The sequence below is a fragment of the Triticum urartu genome, chromosome 5A (genome assembly GCF_056163025.1).
Source record: "Triticum urartu cultivar PI428250 chromosome 5A, HENAU_Tu73, whole genome shotgun sequence".
NCBI lineage: Eukaryota > Viridiplantae > Streptophyta > Magnoliopsida > Poales > Poaceae > Triticum > Triticum urartu.
Genome location: NC_141877.1, coordinates 309,960,860 through 309,970,863, shown reverse-complemented (window position 1 = coordinate 309,970,863; position 10,004 = coordinate 309,960,860). Strand labels below are relative to the sequence as shown.

Genomic DNA, 10,004 nt, shown 5'->3' with positions numbered 1-10,004 from the left:
CATGGGTAGCCTAGCCGGCTCCCTCTGACACTTCAGAAAAATTATAGGCCGATCGAGCCTTCAAGCTTCCAAGACATGGGGCCGCCTTCCTCCGGCCGACTGCCCCTCGGGCCGGCTGTGCGAAGGCGGCCTAGGCCTAAAAATCTCCAAGAAGAAAGCCCCGAGAGGGCCGGCTCCACGAAGCCAGCCACAAGAAGGCCGACTCCAAGAAGCGCCCCCCCCCCTCAACAAGCGGCCCAGATCGTGCCCTCGAAATCTGCACCCACATAACGGCGATGAGACGGGGCGTGGCTACAGCGAAACCCGCCACCCCCGAATCCCGGAGCACGCTTGGCCACAGTACGCCGTACGGGCGGCCATCACCCGTTCGGTGCGGCACTGTTGCCATATTGACCATGATGTCACCCACGGCGAGTCGTCAGTACGACCCGTGGGCAGTGGGTCCCATCCTTCATGGAGACACCCGAAGGCGGCCGGGCCACCCCCAGTCGGCCTGGGGTACGACCGATTCCCAGTAGCCGGCCAGTCCACTCCCTCGAAGGAGGCGCCCCATTAAGGAGATAAGACGAGGTAAGGCTATAGTGACAAGCCGCCCGGCGGTGGCACTGTAGCCATGCTTACCAAGACGAAGCCCTCGCCACTAAGGATGGGGCCACAGTAACCAGCCCCCGCTAGAGCCCCCGAGCGGTGGGGCCGACCTGTCGACCAAAGGACCGGCAGCCGGCGGGGCCCACCAGTCGGCGAAGAAGCCGGTGGGCATAGACACAGATGGCTAGGGCCCACACCCAGTCGGATTACCATTGTACCCCTGGGGGGTAGGCCTATATAAACCCCCCAGGGCACCCATGCAGGGAGAGGACTCTTTCGATAGTTTTAGACACCACAAGGAGAAGAGGAGCGGGCTGTCCTTGCCCTCCTTCATCCTTTCACCGAACAGCTCAAGGAGCATCCTGTAGCTACCCGTCGAGCTAGTGATCATGCGGAGACCCCGCAGAGCAGCATTAGGGGTGTTATCTCCACGGAGAGCCCTGAAGCTGGGTAAGATTCGCCGGCGTGCATGTCTTCGCCTTATCCCGTTTCCAGGCACCGGCGATGTTTTATTGGCTCCCACAATGATAAGCCATCCTTTGGCATATGTCGCACCAACCACCCGACATTTGGCGCCCACCGTGGGGCCAGGTGCACCGTCGTCCGGAGACCTGCTCTGGACGGGAACCCTCTTCCTTCCCAACGTGCGTAGCCAGCCCGGCTCGCCCGATGGCGCTTGCCTCGAGGCGCTACAAGACGTCGCCGACGCCTGCGTGACGAGCTGCCTCGCCGATCTTCTTGGCAAGGCTCACATCTCCGACGAGCCCGCATCCGACGCGGGCACAGACTACCCCGAGAGCCACCTCATCAGTCTCCTCGACCAACTCCACGTCTCCGGCGAGCTTGCCGCGGACTTGGAGTCGGTTGGCTCCACCGACCCGATGCTTGTCGACTCCGACACGGCATCCCTTGATGCCTTCCCCACCAACGTGGTAATCATCAACGACCCTCTTCCTCGAGCCGACAGCAGCGGCAGTGCCATCACCGAGGTACTGGTCATCAGCCGCGGCGCCGCCTCAGGCGAAAACGCCCACGACGCCCTGCAGACGGCGCTGCACGACTTGTCTGCCCCCGTTCCGGCCGACGCGGACGCCAAGACATTGGAGGCACGCTGCCTCGCCCTTGTTGCGGAGGGCCAAAAGCTAGCCACCATGAGACGCCTCACCGAGGCTCACCAGCGCGAGGTCGACCGTGCCGCCTTCGGCACGCCGCCTCCCGACGAGCCGAGTCGCGTCGACATCATCAAGAAACACGGCACGGCTATCGCCGACATGCTAGGAGCAGATCGCCCAGTCTATGCCACGCCTCTCGAGAACCTGCGTGCCGCCCAGGCGGCCGCGGACAAATTGAATGGGCTGGGGGCTGATGAGCTCCCCTACATGACCAGACGCATCCAGCAACTTATCGACGCGGCCACAGAGCGGCATGAAGCCGGCATCCGCGCCAAGAGTCCTCCCCCACGCCGAGAGCACGGCGCGACATCCCGAACACCGACCGCGGGCAACACCCGCGTGAGAAAAGAAAAGGAGTCGGCTGCCAGCCGCAGCCAGACTCGAATCTCCATCGAGCGTGATGCAGAGGGCCGCCGTCAAGCCGTGGAGTGGCGGGGCAACCCCCCTCCCCCTCCGCCTCGTGGAGAGAGATACCCTACCCCGCCGCCTGTCACGCATCCGACTCTCAGCGGCCGGCTGGGACCCCGCGAAGGAGTCGGCGAGAATGATGCCCGCCACCGGATCGACCGCCTTGCGCGATCCCTGGTCCTGGAAGAAGAAGATGATGTCGCCCCGCCTTGCTTCAGCCCCCGCATCCGCGATGAGCCTGTCCCCAAAGGGTTCTCGCTCCCAAGAGACACGCCCAAGTACAACGGCTCCGTGAAGCCAGAAGATTGGTTGATCGACTACTCCACCGCGGTTAGCATCGCGAACGGCAACAGGCGTGTTGCCATAAAATATGTGCCCCTCATGCTCCAAGGCACGGCGCGCACCTGGCTCAATAGCCTCAAGCCTTACAGCGTCAACAGCTGGCTAGACTTCACTGAAGCCTTCATCCGTAACTTCACCAGCACCTACAAGCGGGCTCCCAAGCCCCGACAGCTCTCCTTGTGTGTCCAAGGGCCCAACAAATCGACTCGTGACTACCTCACGCGTTGGGCCGAGCTCCGCAATTCCTGCGAGGGAGTGCACGAGGTTCAAGCTATAGAGTACTTCACCGCCGGGTGCCGAGAAGACACCCTCCTCAAGCATCGACTCCTCTGTGACGAGCCAACTACGCTTGACGAGCTGCTGATCATAGCTGATAAATACGCCACGGCCGATTCCTCAATGAAGACCGAGCTTCGAGTAGACGCCTCCGGGAAGGTGCTCGCTCCAAGTCCCAAGACGCCGGCTGGGGAGTCCAGCCGACGCCCGTACCAGAACGACCACAAGCGCAAGGCTCTCCTGCCGCCTTCCACCAGTCGGCAGGTGGCCATAGTCGAAGACGAACAGCCCGAAAGGCGGCCCGCACCCAAGAAGCAGAAGGGCGGCAGGCCGGCTTGGCAGCCGGCTTTCTCCTACGAGCAAGCACTTGATGCCCCCTGCAAGTTTCACAGCGGCGCAAAGCCTTCAAACCACACAACCCAAAAATGCCACTGGCTCACACGGATCTCCAAGGGTGAGGGGATGGCGCCACCTCTGCCTGCTGGTCAGCCGCCTTCGGCTCCTCTGCAGCCGGCTGCTCGACCAGCGGTCGGGGCAGTTCAAGACGAGTACCCCGACGAGCATGCCGCCTATGTCGTCTTCACGAGCCAGCCAGAAGATCGGCGTAGCCGGCGCCGACAACACCAAGAAGTCAACGCAGTCACCACCAACAACCCAGAGTTCATGCACTGGTCAAAAAGGCCTATTAGCTGGAGCCGGACAGATCACCCAGAGGTGATGCCGTCTCTCGGCTCTTACGCATTGGTTATGGATGCCACCCTCGCTACAGAAAGGCGAGCCGCCCGTTTCTCCCGCGTGCTGATAGATGGTGGGAGCAGTATCAACATACTATACCGTGACACCATGGAGAAGCTAAGCATCAAAACGAAGCAGCTCATGCCCAGTCGGACCGTGTTCCATGGCATTGTTCTCGGCCTGTCCTGCTCCCCAATCGGCAAGATCAAGATAGACGTCCTCTTCGGGGACAAGGATCATTTCCACCGAGAGGCGGTGTGGTTTGAAGTGGCGGATCTAGAGAGCCCTTACCACGCGTTGCTTGGCCGACCTGCCCTGGCCAAGTTCATGGCTATACCCCATTATGCCTACCTCCAGATGAAGATACCAAGTTCCAAGGGCATCATCACCATAGCCGGAGACTACAAGAAATCCTCTGAGTGTGCGGCTGCCAGCAGCCGGCTGGCCGAGTCCCTTGTAATTGCTGAGGAGAAGAAGATACTGGGCCGAGTCGTGGCCATGGCCGACAAGCAGTCAGCCCTGTCCCCCGGCCCCAAGGAGTGTGATGCCCAAGGTTCTTTTCCGCCGGCCAAAGAAACAAAGAGGGTACCTCTGGACCCGGATCACCCAGAAAGATTTGCCACCATCGGGGCAAACCTTGCTCCCAAATAGGAGGGCGAGCTCCCCGATTTCCTCCGTGAGAATCGGGACATTTTCGCATGGTCCCCCAAGGACATGCCGGGTGTGCCGAAGGAATTCGCCGAGCACAAGCTACACGTCCGAGAAGGTGCAAAACCAGTCAAACAACCCCTCCGCCGACTATCGGAAGAGAAGAGAAGGATTGTAGGAGAAGAAATAGCCCGGCTTCTGGCAGCCGGCTTCATTATGGAAGTTTTCTTCTCACAGTGGCTCGCCAACCCAGTCCTCGTGCTGAAGAAAAATAACAAGTGGCGCATGTGTATAGACTACACTAGCCTCAACAAGGCTTGCCCCAAAGATCCTTTCACCCTGCCAAGGATTGACCAAGTGATAGACTCCACAGCCGGATGCGAGCTGTTGAGCTTCTTGGATGCTTACTCAGGCTACCACCAGATAAAGTTGGATCCAGCTGACCGCTTGAAGACCGCCTTCATCACACCCTTCGGAGCCTTCTGCTACCTAACTATGACATTTGGCTTGAGAAATGCCGGTGCCACCTTTCAGCATTGCATGCAGAAGTGCCTCCTCAAGCAACTCGGCAGAAATGCCCACGTCTATGTAGACGATATTGTGGTGAAGACGGAGAAGCATGGCACCTTGATGGAAGACCTCAGAGAGACATTTGAAAACTTGCGCTGATTTCAAATCAAGCTCAACCCCGAGAAATGCGTGTTCGGAGTACCAGCCGGCCAGCTTCTAGGCTTTCTGGTCTCTGAACGCGGCATCAAATGCAACCCGATGAAGATCAAAGCCATAGAGAGAATGGAGGTTCCCACCAAGATACGAGACGTCCAGAAGCTTACCGAATGCTTGGCTTCCCTGAACCGCTTCATCAGCCGGCTCGAAGAGAAAGCCCTCCCCCTCTACCGACTCATGAAGAAGTCCACTCATTTCGAGTGGAACGACCAGGCGGACCAAGCCTTCCATGAGCTATAGAAGATGCTGACCACACCGGCTGAAAAGGAGCCCATGCTCCTTTACATTGCCGCTACTAGCCGAGTGGTCAGCACAGTCATCATAGTCCAGTGCCCAGAAGAAGGCCGGGCTCAGCTGGTCCAGAGGCTGGTGTATTATTTAAGCGAAGTCTTATCCACCTCGAAGCAGAACTACCCACACTACCAGAAGATGTGCTATGGTGTGTACTTCGCTGCCAAGAAGCTCAAGCCCTATTTTCAAGAGCACCCCATCACGGTCGTGTGTACTACCCCGCTCGCCGAGATCATAGGCAACCGGGATGCATCCGGCCGGGTGGCCAAATGGGCCATTGAGCTGGCCCCCTACGCGATCTTCTACCAGCCCCGCACCGCTATTAAGTCCCAGGCACTGGTCGACTTCCTCGTCGATCGGGCCGAAACCCAATACCTGCCACCGGCCCCCGACTCCACTCACTGGCGGATGCACTTCGATGGGTCCAAGATGCACACCGGCTTGGGAGCCGGCATCGTCCTCACCTCTCCCAAGGGCGACAAGCTCAAGTATACATTACAAATTCATTTTGCCGCCTCCAACAATGTGGCCGAGTACGAGGCGCTCATACACGGGCTCCGGCTAGCCAAAGAGCTCGGCATCCGCCGGATCCTGTGCTATGGCGACTCAGATTTGGTGGTCCAACAGTCATCTGGCGACTGGGACGCCAAGGACGCAAACATGGCGAGCTATCGTTTCCTCGTCCAGCAAATCAGTGGATACTTTGAAGGATGTGAGTTCCTTCATGTACCACGTGCTGACAACATGCAACCAGATGCCCTGGCACGAGTAGGATCCACCCAGCAAGCTATACCAGCCGGCGTTTCTCTCCACCACCTCCTCAAGCCGTCTATCAAGTCGTCTCCAGAATCTGATTCCATCTTCATGTCGCCTGACCCCGACGCAGTCGGATCCGACTTGGGAAACCAAGCAGGCGGCGCGGGGACTCCAACAGGCGGCTCGGGGACTGCCATAGTCGCACCCGGCCCGGGGAATTCGGAACTCGGCCCGGGGGCTACTGCAGCCGGCCCGGGGACTGCATCAACACATCAGGCGGTGGCAGACTCCGACTCCAACTCTTCACCACCCAGCCCACCCGCCCCTATCACAGTGGCAGTCCTGACAATAGAAGAAGTCACAGCTCCATCATGGGTTCAGCCCATCCTCAACTTCTTAGTAAACAGAGAGCTGCCAACCAACGAGATCTCGGCAAGGCAGGTTCAATGCCGAGCCGGAGCTTACACAATAGTCAGCCGAGAGCTTGTTAGGCATAGCGTCACTAGAGTCTTCTAGCACTGCGTCGAACCAGAGAAGGGCATAGCAATCCTCAGGGACATCCACCAAGGGGAATGCGGCCACCACGCAGCCTCAAGATCACTCGTCGCCAAAGCTTTTCGCCATGGATTCTTCTGGCCGACTGTTTTGGAAGATGCCAAGGAACTAGTCAAACACTGCAAAGGGTGCCAAGTTTTCAGCTCCAAGCAACACCTGCCGGCTTCTGCACTCAAGACCATCCCCCTCACCTGGCCCTTTGCCGTCTGGGGGCTGGACATGGTGGGCCCTTTCAAGACAGCACGCGGCGGCATGACACATCTGCTCGTCGCTGTGGACAAATTTACCAAGTGGATTGAGGCAAAGCTAATCAAGAAGCTGAATGGGCCGACTGCCGTTACTTTCATCGCAGATATTACAACCTGGTATGGCATGCCGCATAGCATCATCACCGACAACGGCACAAACTTTGCAAAGGGAGCACTGGCACGTTTCTGCACAACACACGGCATCCGGCTGGACCTAGCATCCGTTGCCCACCCGCAGTCAAAGGGCCAGGTCGAGCGAGCAAACGGCCTCATCCTCTCCGGCATCAAGCCCCGACTGGTCGTGCCACTGGAGCGTTCGGCCGGCTATTGGCTCAACGAGCTGCCGGCCGTCCTCTGGAGTTTGCGCACTACCCCAAACAAGTCAACCGGCTTCACCCCTTTCTTCCTTGTATATGGTGCCGAGGCTGTCATCCCAACTGACATCGAGTTCGACTCGCCTCGAGTCACCATGTACACAGAGGCGGAAGCCAAGGAAGCACGAGAAGACGGCGTTGACCTGCTGGAAGAAGGCCGTTTGTTAGCCCTTAGTCGGTCTGCCATCTATCAGCAGGGTCTGCGCCGCTACCACAGCCGGAAGGTCAAGCCAAGATCTTTCCAAGAGGGCGATCTTGTGCTCCGACTGATCCAGCGAACAGCCGGCCAGCACAAACTCTCGGCCCCTTGGGAGGGCACCTTCATCATCAGCAGAGCTTTAGGCAACGACTCCTACTACCTAATCGACGCGCAGAAGCCGAAGGCACGCAAGAGAGATGATTCCGGCAAGGAGTCGGAACGACCGTGGAACGCCAATCTCCTCCGAAGATTTTATAGTTAAAAAACAACACGTAGCACGCTACCTTTTGTACTAAGTACGAGACAAGGGGTGCCCCGAGGAGCGCTCGGGGACTACCCTCTTTTATCTATGAATGATAAGTATCACGCATACGATTATGTTACTACACTTGCTTTCTTCGTCCGGCACCAGGTTCGACCAGTCGGCCCGGGGACTCGCCGCCTCAAGTTATATCTGAAGTTCCACCTGCAGTCAGACAAGTAGTGTACCACGGGCGGAGGATTGGCGCGAGAGTATGGCTCCTTGCCATACTGCCACTCCTCGGTGAGTTTACAGTTGGAAATATAATTCACCATATAAGACACCTCGGTGTGAGGCATCTCCTTGGTGCTTAGCCGACATGGGTCGAAGCGGCCACTCATCTGGCCGATCATGTGAGGTCGGCCCTGGAGCGGAAACACCCGGCGCTCCATGAAGGCGGCCACCAGGTCGGCCCCGGACAGACCCTCCGACTGGATCATCACCCGGAGCGGCCCTGCCCAGAGACAGCGACCTGGACCACAAGGACCATGAAGGCTGCCTCCCAGCCGGCGGGCCGGCTACGTAAGCCGGCAGGTTGACGAAGTCGCCTTGCGGAGCGATATTCTTCACGTAGAAGTAAGACTTCTGCCAGAGCTTCACCGACTGGATCAGCAGGATGGACGGAAATGGGTTGTTATCGCCCGTCCTCCGCACGGCGATGAAGGTGCCGCATGGGGCGGGCACGCCCGCAACAACAGTGCCAAGCTTGCACTGGAAGAACTCTCCCCACAGTTCAAGGGTGGGGAGGACGCCAAGAAAACCCTCGCACAGGGTGACGAAGGCCGACAGCAGCATCACCGCGTTGGGAGTGAGGTGATGCGGCTGGAGATGATAGAATTCGAGGAAGGAGCGGAAGAACCCGCTCGCCGGCAGGCCAAAGACGCGCAGGCAATGTGAGCGGAAGATTACCCGCTCATCCTCTTCCGGTGCCGACGAGATCTCCCTCTCTGGCGCGAGACGGACCCGCACGTAGTCCGCGCCCGGCAGCCGCCGCGTCCGGCGGAGAAAGTCGACATGGTCGTCGTGGACATTGGAGCCGTCCCAGGAGCTCGACAGTGCCATGAGAATGGCGCGGCGACGAGAAAGATGCGGCGACGAAGAGACACGCGACCCTGCCGCGGCAAAGCAATGGCGAGCCAAGGAGGTTGGCAGAAGAGCCGGGCGGCGGCGGGGAGTTGTGGCGACAGAGAAGAAGAAACGGAAGGGGCGGGGCGAGGGCGAGCGTGCGAGCGTTTGCCGCTCCCCCTCCTCCCCCCTACTTATAGCCTCGTACGGCGAAGCCGAGGAGCCGAGGCATGGGGGAACGTGGGATTAACTGCGCCCACCCCCCACCCCCCCACGTCCTGCGCTTGTTGCGCTTCCACGGCATGTGGCAACCGCCGCAGGGAGGTGCGCGGTCCGCCCGGGCAACAGAAGATCGAGCGTGGGCCGTGGCCCGATAGTGGCGGGCCCCGGACTATGGTGGCGTCCCGTCGCGCGCGTGGGCTGGCAGGCCCGTCCAGCCACTGGGTGCCACGTGGCGCGCGAGCGGCGCGCGGTCAGCCCGCAACCTAACTCGCACGCCGCTTGGTTCCCGCCCACGAACTTCGACGCCCTCCAGAAGACGGCGCACCTAATCAAAGCCGGCTCCGGCTCCTCAAGACATGAAACTGTTTGAGCTTCTCGACTCCTTTTTCTGCCTTGGAGCCCAACCAGCTTCGGGGACTACTGACGGAGTAAATGACCATGGGTAGCCTAGCCGGCTCCCCCTGGCACTTCAGAAAAATTATAGGCCAATCGAGCCTTCAAGCTTCCAAGACATGGGGTCGCCTTCCTCCGGCCGACTACCCCTCAGGCCGGCTGTGCGAAGGCGGCCTAGGCCTAAAAATCTCCAAGAAGAAAGCCCCGAGAGGGCCGGCTCCACGAAGCCGGCCACAAGAAGGCCGACTCCAAGAAGCCACCCCCCCCTCAGCAGGCGGCCCAGATCGTGCCCTCAAAATCTGCACCCACATAACGGTGATGAGACGGGGCATGGCTACAGCGAAACCTGCCACCCCCGAATCCCGGAGCACGCCTGGCCACAGTACGCCATACGGGCGGCCATCACCCGTTCGGTCCGGCACTATTGCCATATTGACCATGATGTCACCCACGGCGAGCCGTTAGTACGACCCGTGGGTGGCGGGTCCCATCCATCATGGAGACACCCGAAGGCGGCCGGGCCACCCCCAGTCGGCCTGGGGTATGGCCGATTCCCAGTAGCCGGCCAGTCCACTCCCTCGAAGGAGGCGCCCCATTAAGGAGATAAGACGAGGTAAGGCTACAGTGACAAGCTGCCCGGCGGTGGCACTGTAGCCATGCTTACCAAGACGAAGCCCTCGCCACTAAGGACGGGGCCACAGTAAC

General features: G+C 59.7%; 2 protein-coding genes across 2 annotated transcripts; both read left to right on the top strand.

The window, feature by feature from the left end:
- Nucleotides 1–453: 453 nt before the first annotated feature.
- Nucleotides 454–4,172, top strand: LOC147971187 (uncharacterized). Its single transcript, XM_087523859.1, has 3 exons — nucleotides 454–477; nucleotides 1,044–2,188; nucleotides 3,959–4,172. Exons 1-3 carry the CDS (start codon nucleotides 454–456, stop codon nucleotides 4,170–4,172), a joined length of 1,383 nt encoding a protein of 460 aa, XP_087379985.1.
- A 1,674-nt stretch (nucleotides 4,173–5,846) lies between these two features.
- LOC147971186 (uncharacterized) lies at nucleotides 5,847–6,458 on the top strand. Its single transcript, XM_087523858.1, has one exon. It carries the CDS (start codon nucleotides 5,847–5,849, stop codon nucleotides 6,456–6,458), a length of 612 nt encoding a protein of 203 aa, XP_087379984.1.
- Nucleotides 6,459–10,004: the final 3,546 nt, after the last annotated feature.